Genomic DNA, 15,180 nt, shown 5'->3' with positions numbered 1-15,180 from the left:
TGGTGACTAAGACGGCTCTCAGAGGCATCCTTTCTAAATGAAGAGTGGCAGCAGGCGGGTTTTCGAGGACGGCCACCCACACTGAGTTGGCAGTCCCTGACAGGAGCAATGGCCATCTCTTCACTTCCAGCTGGTGCAGGGGGTAGGGACTGGGGTGGCTCTGATGAAGGTTTCACCAGGAAAAGGGGTGCACTTGGAGACCCACAGCCAAGGTTGACCAGCAGAGTTGGGCCAAATGCTGATGCAGTTCTCACCCCTGGACCAGTGTTATGAAAAGGGGACACTTGGAGTGATTTGCTGGATGACGCTCATGGTCACGGGGGCTCGAAGGCAGCAGTTATTTTTTCTCCTTTTGTTCAGGCAGCAGCTGTGGCTCCGAAATGTGCTGCATTTGACGGGGATTTATAACTTGATGATTCACGAGTTTTTTGAGTTAATGCTTTTGTAGCTGGACAGAGGTCTCTGCAATGCATGTAGTTACAGCCTGGGGGTTGAGAGTTAGAACACAAATGACAGCACCGTGCCTGTCACTTCCTAGTTACTTTCTATCCAATGTGTTCCTTATGGCCCAGCCAAGGTGATACCACCCTCAGGTTCTAAGGTCCCCTTCCTGCAAAGACCACAGCTTGCTCCTGCTTTTCTTTGCCCCTGGAGTGCCCTCCCAACATCCCACCTTTCACCTCCCATCTCAAGCACCACTTCCTCTGGGAAGCCTTCGGTGACTGTGACTAGATGATACCTCTTTCTTCCAGAAAGTCCCTGTAATCTAGTGATTCTCAACCTTGGCAGCACATTAGAACCACCTGGAAAACTTTCAGAAGTGCTGACATTCAGGCCACAGTCCTGATCAATTGAGTCAGAGCTGCTGGGGGTGGGCACAGGTGCAGTAGCTGGTAAAGCTGCCCAGGGCTATCCGCTGCTCGGCCAGGGTAAAGACCCAGTACCGCAACCCTGCCCGTTAGGGTTCCATTCAGCCTAACTCGGGGGTGAACTACACAAGAGACCACCTTTTCACTTTATCCCGGTGCCCAGATTGGGAGCTCCCGCATCAGGCCAGTCTTCTCATCTCTGTATCCCCAATCGCATCTAGCAGATGACTCAGTGAACCCCAACATTGGTTCTCCTTCAATCATTGACCCTGCTGTGGGCCTTGGGTGACCGCTGACTCAGCTCCGAGGATGTGTAGTTGCTGCTGCTCTTCTTGCACCGTTACCTCCCTACCTCCCTCTCTGGATTCAGGGCTTAGGCCCAGGGAAGCCCTATCTATACCTGCTGAGCCCAGGACACTAAAACCCGGGTATTCTGGAGCCATTATCACTAAGCGAAGGATTCCACTCTGCTAGGAAAAAGTGTGCTTAAAGGTATACATGGCTACAGGCTTCTTTTTGTCTGTTCAGGAAACTTTCCTTTGAATTGTCATAGCTACATAACAAAGTATTGCAAAACTTAGTGGCTTAAAACAACAAAACACTTACTGTCTCAGGTTTTGAGACTGGCTTCATTGGGTGGTTTCAGCTCAGTCTCTCATGAAGTTGTGGTCAAGACATCAACTGAGACGGCTGTCGTCTGAAGGCCTCACTCACGTGGCCGAGCAGTCGGTGCTGGCTGTTGGCAAGAGGCCTCAGTTCTTTGTCACATGACCTCCACACGACTGCTTGAGTGTCTTCAGGACAGGGCAACGGATTTCCCACCACAGTGAGGGCCCAAGAGAGGAAGGCAGAATTTGAAATGTCTTTTGTAATTGTGTACTATTATCACCACAGTATCATACCAGCTGCACGGGTCAATGTGGGAAGGGACAAGAGAGAGGACTTGGATTTTCTTTACTAGGATTCTCTGTGGATATTGGGCTACCCCAATAACTCTTGGTTACTTGGTATGAGTACTCATGGGCTTTGTGTTTCTCTGTCTCTGTCTGATTTCTTTGCTTTTGTCTTGTTATATGTCCCGAGAGCTCGGCCTTTTCTCTCTGGCCGTGACGAGCTCTCGGGGAGTTTCCTGTGTCTATGCTGTTCCTGCCGGAGATGGTCTATTATCTCCATCAGCTGGACGGTGCGTATGTCCCTGGCGGGCAGCGCAGTGAGCTGTGGGTCTCAGCTTAGGGAATCTTAGACCTTATTCTGCTCCAGAGGGACGGCGCATGACTCCCCGAGTGTTGGAACAGCTCTTTAAAAACAGGGCTCCTGACTTCCTCCTGACTCCGGGAGTAAACTTTTGCACTCTCCTGTGGGGATGCCTCTTGCATCCACAGTATTGGTTTGAGTCACATTAGATTCTACTTGACAAGGCCAGACAATAGATCCTTTTTAATCGGAAAACCTTCTAAATTGAAAAGAAAGAAATTTTTCTTTAGAGAGCTCTCATATCATTATAATAGTCATGAAGATTCTCTTAATGGCAAAATCTTACTAAAAGACAACCTTAAAGTTTTATGTTCTCAGAATTAGGCTTGGCAACTATTGGGTTGGGAGCTCCAAAATATGGCCAGACAGAAACATGGACTAAGCTCCATTTACAGCCAAGGTCCTACCACACTGCTGCCCACCCTGAAGGAAATGACAGAATCAAAGGAGAAAGTATAAAGAAGGTACATGAAATCCACTGGTAATGGGTTAAGGAGACAGGAGAAAGCAAAGTGGGAAAATCGTGGGATTGAATGAAAAAGAAAAATGGATAGACACTTACCTCTTTTACACAGGTGGCCACAGGGTAGTAAACACTTAACATTTGTAAACAAAAGTTCCAGAGGCCTCTTAAGAGAATTTAAAAGAGAGTTTTATCCTGATATTTGTAAATCAGAGAATGTAGCCTTGGGCATGAATAGAAAACAGCTCTGAGGTGGGGAAAATAAGGCAAGGGTTTTAAACTCGAGAGTTATAAGGAGCTGATCAGATCAAAGGGATGGGTTGCTAGGGAAACAAGACCATAACCTCCCATCATGCATTTTCTAATGGGTGGGGGCAAATGGACTTTAAAGAGTCGCTGACTTAGTAGCCAGCAAGTGGAGTTGGGAGATAAGAACAATGATTAGTTTCAGTTGACTCAGGGTCAGCATAAAGAGTCACAGGATATGGCCAACAGTTGGGTTCCTAAGACATGGTCTACAGAAGAGGGGGGTCATAAGGCAAGGCCAATGCCTCAGTTTTCCTTAGAGACTGCAGAATAAACTAGTAAAACTAGTTTTGTGAAATGGACAATGCAGTTTGTCAGGTAGATAGAGTCAGAGTTTAAACTGCAAATGGGCTGGTCACTTGAGCAGGGTCAGAGTTCAAATTGCAGAAGGGTCTAGATATTTGGTCATAAAACTATGATATCAGAATCCTCACATGCATAGTGAACAGAGATGGCATGCAGGCAACAAGACAGAAATGAGGAGTTTCCCCTTCTCATGCTCTGAGGCCTGTGGTCGTGCCTCTGAGGGGTCTAGAAAAGAAAATGACTGTGAAATTTCAAAGGTGTGTTATCCTAGATGCGTAAGAACAACGGACAGGCTCACGTCAGGTAAAGACTGACCATTGGTAAGGCAGCTATAGGCCTGGGATATGACTCCCCACCATGATCTGCCCAGTGAGGAATTTATGATTACATCCTGCGTGGTTACTTTCAGTTCACTCAGCTGGTCAGACCTGCCACGCAGTCCTCTGAGCTCGCCAGGTCTGCTATGTGCTGAAGTTTAGGTGGCCCAGTCCCTTCCTTTACCTACGGGTTGGCTTGCTGGAGTTCTCTTCTCTCCACTCAGTCCCCAGACTAATCAGTCTGTGAGATGAAGTGATGAGATGGGCCAAGGTGTCTCCAAATTAATGTGCTCCCTGGACTCTGTCATTGCTTATCTGTCCCATCTTAATTTATCCCATTAATGATGCTGATGTGGGCAATTTCTAACCTTGATTGTTGGCAGTACACTGTTAGGGCTTAATAAATGTTTGTCAAACTGAATGAATGACAGGTTGATGGGCAATACTGGGAAGCATATGGAACCTTCCATAGGTAAGCTTCTCATTCCTTGCAACCTCCCCCTCACCTAGTCTAACAGGTGCCCTGCTCTGAATAACAAATGCCCCTAAATGCTTTGCTAATCTCCCAAGTGCTTACATGAAGATTTTGCTCTGTGGCCATCTGATAAACATCAGTTATTCTTTACCCGAGGTCTTTTAAGACCTCAATCAAATATAACTTGTTCCTGAAGCCTTCCTTGACAATGTGTCCCCACTCCCCAGCCACTCTCAGAATTGCCCATACAAGTATATGGTAGCACTGTAAAAATTAAAAGTAATGGGACAAACCAAAGACTCTCTTGATCTAGCCCTCCTATCACTCCCCCTTTGGTTACCAGTCTGCTGTGGATCATTCCAGACTGTTTTTCTCACTAGCAATTTATTTTGGAAATATTTCCATGTAGACCCATCTCTACACAGAATATAACTGCTGTGGAGAATTGCACCTACAGTAGGTGCATTGTAGTTTAGCTACTCTTCTGCTATTGATGGATATTTTCCCTCCAATATTTTACAGTAACTGTGCCACAATGAGTATCACTTTATATGCCTCCTTATTCATAAATGCCAAGTATTTCATTTCTATAGAAATGCCTGAAAGTAGAAGTCTGGATAGAAGGTGTATATATACTTGTTTCTACATATTTTCGTATTCAGTAGTTTTTCCCCTCATGCATTGGTAAGAGTTCTTTGTGTATTTTGAAGAATAATCCTTAGTCTGATACACACATACATACACATAAGAGGGTATATGTATATATTTGTCCCCATTTAAAAATTTTTGTATATTGTGTCTTTAGTCATAAAAATGTCATATTTTTATGTGGTCAAATTTATCAGTCTTTGTGGTTTGTGTCTGTCTCAGGAAGACTGTCCATATGCCAAGGTTATTTACAGTTCTATTGTTTTGTTATCCTAAAGTTTTATTCTTGACTTTGAGCTGTTTGAATTACTCGCAATTTAGTTTTGTATATGTTAGAGGGTATTACCTAATTTTCTTTATTTTTCCAAATTGAAAGTCAATTAATGCACACTATTTATTGAATAATAACCCCATTCAACCTCGCCCCCAAATTGAAATGACATTTTTTTATGAACTAAATTTCTAAATGTATTCATGAGTTTGTTTCTGTACTTTGTAGTAGATTTTTCTTGATCTCTTTGCTTATTTCTTGGTCAATACCACACTGTTTTGGTTACTATAGCTTTATCTTATGTTTTGGTATCTTATACGGAATCACTTGTTTTTTGGCTGTCTGACTTCTATTAGATATTTGATGGATAAGACTGAGTCCTATTTGTCTCTGAATGTCAAAGACATTTACAGAGTTTGTATGAATGTGTGCTGTCTGATGGAAATGGATAAATCCAGAAGCCATTGTTGCTACTGGCGCTACACTTTGCTTTCTCAAGGCCTCAAAGATCATGCTAAAAATAACAATTTTCCCAGTTTTTACTCCACTTCCCGTTGTACTCCTACTTCAATGAGTTATTTCATGGAAATCTTATGATTATTACTTATTTTGTTTTTAAATTTCTCCTTTAATCTTCCAGAATGGCAACCTATCATTCACTCTGATCTGCATCTTGCTACTTTTATTTAATAACATATTTAGAGATTATTCCATATCAGTACATGTCAGATGCTGTTCCATAAAATGGTTGTGCTATTGTATTTAACCAAGATGGCAATTCAGTTGTTTTAATAAATACTCTTTATATGCATAATATTCTCAAATATCTAGAATAAAAGTTCTGCACATAAAATTGGTGGGTCAGGGAGATTAAAGGTGGTGGCGGACTGAGTGGAAGCTACACTGACACTCTCCTGGGACCAAACTGGAATTACAACTAAAATATAGAAAAACCATCCTGAATAATCAACTGCAACTGAAGACGAGCGGGAGAGCACCCTCATAACCAAGGAGGAAAAGTGGAGACGATATAGAGACTGGTAGGAAGTGAGGACATGAGAGGGCTGGCTGGGCTCCCACAGGCAGCAGCTGAAGGTCCGGAGGGATGTCTCAGCTGTGGGGGTTCCCACTGAGGACTCTGGGGCCTAACCCCAGGCTGGGCTTCGCAACCTAGAGCACCAGAACTGAGAAAGGTGCCCATATGATATCTGGTTGTGAAAAGCAGCCCGGTTTCTGTCTGCCAGGGAGAGGTGGCTGGAAATGCAGGCCCCTTCTTAAAGGACAAACAATCAAAGTTTCCTGTGCAGCCACTCACCTTGGGCTCCAGCAGAGGAGGGCAGAGTGGACTAGAGTTGTATGAGGAGAATCTAAGGTTGTGGGCTCTGGAGATTGAGATCAGAAGGCAGCTATCTGGATTCCGACACCAAGTCATCCCCCCATACTGCAGGGAACATCTTTCTCAGGCAGACAACTGGCTGCTTTTGTGTGTGTGTGTGTGTGTGTGTGTGAGAGCAAATATCCCCACCCTGCTGGAAAGCCTCTAGCCCTACCCAGAGGAGTTTCTACAGCCTGAGACTTATTAAGAAAATCAGATTAATCAGCCTGCAGGCAGAGGCAAACCTCAGGGTGCTTTGAGTCTCTGCCTGATCTGCTTCTGGACCTGGGACTCAGAAAAGCAGTCTTTTTCAAGTGTGTGCATCTTCATCCTATCCAAATGCACCCAACCCCAGCAGAGGAGACCTCAAGCTGAGGTTTGTTGATAGCTCCAAACAGGGTACTCAGGGCCAGTCACAAACTGTGTCTGACATTGGCCTGCACCAGTGACCCTCCAGAAAGACTGACAGTCCTAGCAGATCTACCTAATACTTAGAAACAAACCCAAAAAGGCAGCCAAAACGGGGAGACAAAAAACCAAGCCCCAAATAAAAGAACAAGAGAAGTCTCCAGAAAAAGAGCTAAATGAAATGGAGATAAGCAATCTCTCAGATATAAAGTTCAGAATACTGATTGTAAGGATGCTCAACAGCATGAAAAAAGATATGGAAACTATGAAAAATGACCAGTCAGAAATAAAGAATGACATAGCAGAAATAAGAATACATTGAAGGAGTAAACAGCAGATTAGAGGAAGCTGAGGATCAGATCAGGGAATTAGAAGACAGGGTAGAAAAAAATCACTCAATCAGAGAATCAAAAAGAAAAAGCAATTAAAAAACAGAACAGTCTAAGGGAGCAGTGAGACAACATGAAACATAACCATATTCACATCATAGGAGTGCCAGAGGAAGCTGAAAGCAAGCACAGGTTAGAGAACCTGTTTGAAGATATAATGGCAGAAAACTTCCCTAACTTGATCAAGAAAAAAGTCACACAAGTTCAGGAGGCACAGAGAGTCCAAAGCAAGAAGAACCCAAAGAGGCCCATGCCCAGACACATCATAATTAAAATGCCAAAAATTCAAGACAAAGAGAATATTAAAGGCAGCTAAAGAAAAGCAATCTGTTCCCTACAAAGAAGCCAACATAAGGCTGTCAGCTGACTTCTCATCAGCAGCTCTACAGGCCAGAAGGGAAAGGCATGAAGTATTCAAGGTAATGCAAAACAAGGATCTGAAACTAAGACTACTCTATCCAGCAAGGCTATCATTCAAAACAGATGGTGAAATAAAGACCTGTCCAGACAAAAAAGGCTAAAGGAGATTATCACCACCAAACCAGCATTGCAGGAAATGTTAAAGGGACTGCTGTAATTGGAAGTAGAAATAGAGAGAAACATAGGCATAAAGAATTAAAATGGCAATGGATAAGTACCTATCAACAATAAGCTTAAATGTGAATGGATTAAATGCTCCAATAAAAAGACATAAGGTAGCTGAATGGATAGGAAAACATGACCCAAATATATGCTGTCTATAGGACACCCACCTCAGAACAAGAGACTCACACAGGATGAGAGTGAAGGATGGAAAAAAAGTTTCCATGCAAATGGAAATGAAAAATAAACTGGGGTAGCAATACTCATATCGGACAAAATAGACTTCAAAATGAAGACCATAATGAGAGACAAAAAAGGTCATTACATAATACTAAAGGGATCAATCCAACAAGAGGATATAACCGTGATAAACATATATGCACCCAACACAGGAGCATCTAAATTTATAACTTCTAGAGGACTTTAAGGGAGAGATCGACAGCAATACAGTAATACTAGGGGACTTTAACACCCTACTGACTTCACTGGGTAGGTCTTCCAGACAAAAAATCAACAAGGAAACAGTGACACAGTAGATCAAGTGGATTTAATTGACATTTACAGAACATTCTACCCCAAAGCTGCAGAATACACATTTTTCTCAAGTGCACATTAGCAGGTGAGTGGATAAAAAGCTGTGGGATATTTACACTATGGAATACCATGCAGCTGTAAAAAAGAAGGCTCTCTTATCCTTTGGGACAGTATGGATGGAACTGGAGAGTATTATGCTTAGTCAGAGAAAGACAAGTACCACATGATCTCACTCATATGTGAAATGTAAGAAATAAACTGAGGAACAAAATAGATCCAGAGACATAGAAGCATGAAACAGACTGAGGGATCTTAGAGGGAAGGTGGAGGTGAAGGAGTGGGTGGGGAGAGATTAATCAAAGAAATTATGTGTCTATATGCATAACCCACGGACACAGACTTTGTTATGAGGAAGGCCTGGGAGTGGGGTGGATGCGGGGTGGAGGGGATCAATGGGGGAAAAATGGGATATCTGTAATACTTTCAACAATAAAGATAAATAAAAAAAATAAAAAAAATTGGTGGGTTAAAGGATATTTAAATTTTCAGCTTTGTTTTATATTAAGTTGCCCTCCACAAAGTGTCTAGAAACTTTATGAATGAAGACCCTGGTGGCACTTGCCACCAGGCTTTAGACCTGCTCAGACTTGCATTGTGAGGAACAGGGGAAACTCCATAGAAACTAGAGCGGGGACCCGACGCCAGTGGAATGTGGGCATGTGCAAGCGTGTGCATGTGCACGTGGGTGAGTGTGTGTGTGATGTACATACAGTAGGAAGCTTAAGGAAGAACTATAAGTTAGAGTCCTGTTTAAAGCTCTCATAATTAGTGGAAGTGTCAGCAGTTTGAATAAAGCGTCTGCCTTTATTATTCATTGGAGACTGGCAGTAATAAGTGTGAGTTTCACAGTCCTCATGCTGCTAATCAAAGCACAGAGCATTTCTTAAGATCATAAGTCAGCATCCTCCAAACAGGAGCGTGAGGGAAATTTGGTGTCTGGGTTACTAACTGGAACACTAGCCTGTGCTTGGGCCTTGGGCTGTTTCAGAGGGACCGGGCTGGTAGTCACACGGGGAACTGGAGCTGGAACTGGAGCTGGGGCTGGGCCTGGGGCTGGAGTTGGGGCTGGGGCTGGAGCTGGGGCTGGGCCTGGGGCTGGAGTTGGGGCTGGGACTGGAGCTGGGGCTGGAGCTGGGGCTGGAGCTGGAGCTGGGCCTGGGGCTGGGGCTGGGGCTGGGGCTGGAGCTGGGGCTGGGGCTGGGGCTGGGGCTGGGGCTGGAGCTGGGGCTGGGGCTGGAGCTGGGGCTGGAGTTGGGGCTGGGCCTGGGCCTGGGGCTGGGGCTGGAGCTGGGGCTGGGGCTGGAGCTGGGGCTGGAGCTGGGGCTGGGGCTGGGGCTGGGGCTGGGGCTGGAGCTGGGGCTGGGGCTGGGGCTGGGGCTGGGGCTGGAGCTGGGGCTGGGGCTGGAGCTGGGGCTGGGGCTGGAGCTGCAGCAGGAACTGGAATGAGGCTCCCAGACTGGGCAGGACACTCTCCTCAGACTCAGTGTCCCCGAGTCTGCAGGAGGCAGTGGCAGGGAGCAGCAGCCCCCACCGTCCTTGCTGGTGTAGTTCATGATGTTTGGCTGCAAGGGCTGTTTTTCCACGCGGGAAGCGGGCTTTGCGGGTGGAGTGGGAGGCCATCTTTGCTGTGCCCTCTCAGGGAGCTGGTGCGGGGCTCGGACTGCGTACCTGCCCGGCCCACCCAGCTCACTTCCATGCGGTCTGTCATATTTCTGTCCCTTTCTCCACTTCTGCCTCCACTGACGTTTGTTTGGGGGAGTTTCTCTTTCCCGGTGTGTCTTTCTCCGCACAAACGGAAAGAAACAAAACACCAAGCTCTCGTTTCTTCTTTCGCTGACAAGGGCAGAGATAAGAGCGGCCCTTGGGGCCTTCCTTTCTCCTCCGCAGCGCCTCCTCTCTAGCTGTGAAAGGGCCCCTGGTCCTGGCGCCCACAGGGAGAGGGGGAGGCTGCCCCTGGCCTCACCCGCTGCCCCTCCTCTGGCCGTCCTCCCAGCCCCCACGGGGCTCTCTGCTTCGTCCCCCGTGGAGGGTGGCTTGGCCTGCCAGCCTCTGTGGGCCCTCCCTGGGTCCTCGGGTCCCTGCATCTCTACGTTACCTTCGTGCCCGCTCCACCCTCTCCTCACGTACAGGACTGAGAGCTGCCAATCAGTCCGGAGAAAACACCTCAAATAAACATTAACCGAAAGCGACCACGCTTTACAACAAAATTTTATTAGAATTAGGTCAAATGAGAAAACGTCATGCTTTATATTTGCTCTAATTACCTGGAATGCCTAGATTTACACTCAGCTGAGTATAAAACAGTTTGTGCCCCTGGATTCTGCTGTTTGGAAAACCAGAAAGTCGGTGTGTGTGGCAGCTGCCTGACACGGCCGTGGGTCACGTTCTGGGGCTGATGATGGCCAGCAAAGCGGGTGTCACGCCCACGCTCGGGCCGAGGAAGATGTCATTCTCGACCTGCTGAGGCCGAGCCCCCAGCCCGGGCAGGGGCCAGCTGTCTGGAGTCCGGCATTAACGTCTGCGTTTCAAGAGAAGCCAGGCTCGAGGTATCTTCGTAGCAGAGGCACAGGTCCTGCAGCTGAGCTAAGCGCTGCGGTGCTGGCTCAGGGGCCGCGCCTGCGAGGGGTCCTGACACCTCCCCGGCTCCTCAGTGTGGTCCCTGCGCCATCATCTGCCCCTGTCGCTCTGGCTCCTGCTAACCAGCTGGGAGGGGGATGGAGGACAGGTCGGGCTCCAGCGCCCTCACCGGCCCTGTGGGGAGCAACCTGTGCTGGGAATCTCACTGCCCACCCTACAGAGGGACCCTCTCAAGCCCAAGAATGACCCCAATGCAAGGCTCCTTCTCAGGTGAAACAGCGGGGGGGTGGGGCGGAGAAACCAGCTTTCCACATGACTCCCGCCCGGGTGGAGAGGGGAACTGCATCAGTGCAGGGCATTCCCTCATCACCACCCTTCAACAGGAGGGGCGGCTGGAAGGACACCACGGACAGGGCGTGGGCTCTGTGAGAACCGTGGGGTGGGTTCTGTGGGTTCTGTGGGCTCTGTGAGAACCGTGGCATGGGTTCTGTGGGCTCTGTGAGGAGGTTGGTGGCGTGGGTTCTGTGGGCTCTGTAAGGAGGTTGGTGGCGTGGGTCCTGTGGGCTCTGTGAGAATCGTGGCATGGGTTCTGTGGGCTCTGTGAGGAGGTTGGTGGCATGGGTTCCATGGGCTCTGTGAGGAGGTTGGTGGCATGGGTTCCATGGGCTCTGTGAGGAGGTTGGTGGCGTGGATTCTGTGGGCTCTGTGAGAACAGTGGCGTGGGTTCTGTGGGCTCTGCGAGGAGGCTGGTGGCATGGGTTCCATGGGCTCTGTGAGGAGGTTGGTGGCGTGGGTTCTGTGGGCCCTGTGAGAACAGTGGCGTGGGTTCCGTGGGCTCTGTGAGGCTGCCAACAGTGGCCCTGAGGGCTTCTCTGGGCTCTGCAGATAGCCTTGGGATCACTAAGAGCAGGTGGGAGTCTAGGCCCTAAAAACTGGAAACTTATCATTACTAAGTAACCGGGCATTCCCTTCAGTTCAGGAGCAATGTGTTTATGCTTAAAATTCTTTTTCTTATTTCTACACTCTCCCTAATGAAGGGAGTAAAATCCAGACCCTACGTGAGGGGCCTGGTGGCGCGCGGAGCAGAAACGCCCGCAGACGGCAGGAGCGCTGCACTCGCCCCTCCACCTTCCCCGCCACGCCCGGTTCCTTAATAAAAATGGCTGCTGCCACAGGGTAAATTCGGTTGTATAATATAGAGAAACAGCGATAAATTCTCATTTCTTCAGGCACCAGAGGGTGCACAGGACGAGGGCTTGGTTCTCGCGTTCTCCAGCCTGTCTTCCCAGCTGCCTCGCCGGCTTGGCCTGGGCGCCTCCGTGAGCCCTGCACGACCTGCGATCGCAGCCGCCCATCAGTTCAGCTGGGGTGGACCTGGGGTCTGCTCCCGCTTGAGCTCATAGCCCCCCAGGCCCAGGTCCCCCTCGTAAATGTTTTCCGTGCTGGGGGTCTGGGGAGACGCCTCCTTGCCCAGACCCAGCCTGGCCGGCCTGTCGGGGGAGCTCTGCTCCTGGTGGCTCATGGCCAGCTCGTCCTGGCCCACAATGCACTCCGCATCCTCCGCCTTCAGCCCTTCCTGCAGGTTTTTTGGGGGGGAAGGAGAGAGAGAGGGGGTCACTTCATGTAGAAAGCAGAGCACAGCAGCAGTCCTACTGTGTAAGAAAAGAGCTGCTTCGGTTCCTTCTTCCAAGTGCCCTGTCCCGCCTGGCTGAGGTCCCTGCTGCGGCCCAGCCACCTTTCCCACCTCCGCGGGTGTGGTGAAGCGTTTCCCTGATTGGCACTGAAGATGGCACCTAATGCGACCTCCTTGGTTTAAGGAGTTAATATGAAACCCCGGGGGGTTTCCTGGGTTGATATCTAAGGGTTATGAGAGGACTGGGAGGTGGAATCCTGTGACCTTAGAGTACGGAATGATCCTCAGTGCTGGTTCTGTAACAACATGATGCTGGCTTGACCCTATCACAAAATTCTCAAAACAGTTTCTGTTATATTTTAAAAGTGCATCCACGCAGCACGTTTCTTGGATGAGTGTCACAGGCTAAAATGGTTGGAAGTCACCGTAGTGGCCAAAGGCATAAACTAAGTAGTTCTGGCCAATACAGTCGTTGTCAGACAGAGGTCCCCTTGCAGGAGGAATGGACGTCTCAAGCGTTATTCCACTGGCTTTGGGAAGGCCGTGCAGAGTCGCTTGTAGAATGAGCCCTGGCTCGGTGACCGCCGGCCACTGGTTTCCTACATCAGCCTGTGCAGGAACCCCTTGGAGGCCTTCTTAGAACACAGACGCTGGCCCCCAAACTTAGCGTGGGAGCCGGGACCCGACACCACACTTCTCAGGAGTTCTGGAGCGGGGCTGAGGCTGCTGGTCTGGGGAGAACAGCTGCCTGGGGCCGCCCGCCTGAGCGTGTGGGGCGCATTTGCTGTTCGTGCAGGGGCCAGCGGGGCAGCCTGGGAGGGTGCCTCAGCCCCACGCTGCTCTCTTCTGCAATCCCTGGCTCTGACCTGCTGCTAATGGTTTGGTTGTTTCTCAGCGTTTTTATGCCACTCCCTTGAGCCACAGAGCACAGGCTGTGTGTGTTCAAAACCTCAGAACACGGCAGTTTGTGAGCACACGTTAATTTCTTATGTTTCTAAATTCATCCTATGGTTAAAAATACTGGTAAGAAGAATGAGCCCGCATCAGCAACAGAAGCAGCTTCTCAGCGCAGTGAATTTTAAAATGCTTCCTCCTCAGGCCGGAAGGAGTGTCCCCGAGGTTGCTGGGCTCACCCACCTTCCCCACGCCTGCCCCACTCCGGACATTTACTCACCCCATAGGCCCGAGGACTGGTGAGCAGCCTGGAGATTGGACCACACCACTCGGGCAGCGTTGTGGTCAGCGGAGGACCAGCGTGGGTTAAGATTGGTTTCAGATATCTGGAGGCCTGTTAAGGAATACTTGCCAAAAGGGGGTTAGGGTTTAGTTTCTCAGGCAGCATGACCTCTGCATGCAGCCAAGGAGATGGTTATGTTCACCTTTAAATCCTCTACTCCCTCGCTGGGGAGACAGCTTGGCCTGCAGAAACTGGTGTTTCTAACCTTTGCTCCACACACTTTTCCAGGAGCCATTAGTCGGGAAGGAATGGCGCCTGGGGCAGCCAGCACGGGAGGGTTGTGGAATGTGCCTCCCTCCCACCTCCCACTCAGCGTCTCAGCTGCTTAGAGAATCCATTCTTAATAAACAACAGCATTAAAGATTGTGTTTTCTTAAAACTGCACACAGAGCTTAAACCACCAGTAATTTTCACAAAGAAGCAAGAGGTATTTCATGGAACGTTCAGTCCTTTTAGAGCCGGGCAGTGAACAGATTGTTTTCCAAAATGCTTCATTTTTAATAATCCACAGTCACTTCATACTTCACACATCAGTTCCTCTGTATACAAAATTATGTTTAAAAGCAGGTAACAGGTTTATTTTATTGTCTAGCATTCGTCCTTGTCTCTTCACTCCAACGTACTCTATAAAGTTAAAAGAAAAGCCTGTTTGTCTAAAGCCACTATCTTCCCTCCAACCCAGCAGTACTGAGCCCAGGGGCCGCCTCAGGTTACCTTATTATTATTTTTTCTCAAAGAAAAGTAGCCAAGCCATTTTGCCATTCCATCAGAAACAAGTTTTAAGCTTTATATTATTTCCTCTTCTGGAAAATATTTCACCTCGTCAACGTCCTAAAAAGCTTCAATAAGGAGGGAGAGGGGAGCCATAGACAGCAGGTCTCGCTGGCCGGCTGGAGAAGGCCGCAGTCCCCGGCCCTTGGACACAGCAGAGCCCGGAGGTGCCTCTGCTGGCGCCCATCCCTCGCTGGGCCGCGCGCTGTGCCATCCGGACACCCGAGTGCGCCGGACGATGGGACACGCCGCCCCCGGGGGCAGGAGTCTGGCTGCCTCCGGCTTCAGATCATTTGCCGGCAGCGTGGTGAGAAGCACGGACGCCCGTGAACACAGCCTGGTTATGATGCAAGCAGGGGGCTGCAAGTCACCAGAGGGTCTGCAGCTCCAACTGCAGACGACAACCCGAGGACTCCTGTCAGACGGGCAAGGCGCAGAAGTGCAGAACCTGGCATTCCCTGTAACATCTTGGAAGTAACGCGGGAAAGCCCTGGGTGGTCTTCCATTAATTTTTATTAGAGTGTTATTTCTTCCCTTTTATGGATACAATGATTTAAAATAATCTAAAGGTTCCCTTTGCTATTGAGATCACTGGCATCATCCCTGGTAGAAGCTAAGTTTTCAGGGCAGGATTGTCCACGTGCCCAGCTGTGCGCTGGAGAGAAGAGCTCACAGCCCTGGTCCCTGGGGCGACTTCAGACGCCC

General features: G+C 48.8%; 1 protein-coding gene across 1 annotated transcript in view; it reads right to left on the bottom strand.

Annotated features, from left to right (window-relative positions):
* Positions 1–10,453: 10,453 nt before the first annotated feature.
* The window catches only part of SLC9A9 (solute carrier family 9 member A9), a 485,438-nt gene continuing 480,711 nt past the window's right edge, over positions 10,454–15,180 (bottom strand). Inside the window, exons 15-16 of the mRNA XM_081137930.1 lie at positions 13,642–13,747; positions 10,454–12,410 (exon numbers count right to left, since the gene is read on the bottom strand). Coding sequence (XP_080994056.1) covers positions 12,189–12,410; positions 13,642–13,747 — 328 coding nt within the window. The 3' untranslated portion in view covers positions 10,454–12,188. The remainder of the gene's footprint in view (positions 12,411–13,641; positions 13,748–15,180) is intronic.

Source organism: Miniopterus schreibersii (assembly GCF_964146895.1).
Source record: "Miniopterus schreibersii genome assembly, chromosome: 5".
Lineage (NCBI taxonomy): Eukaryota > Metazoa > Chordata > Mammalia > Chiroptera > Miniopteridae > Miniopterus > Miniopterus schreibersii.
This window is presented reverse-complemented; position numbering and strand designations above follow the sequence as displayed.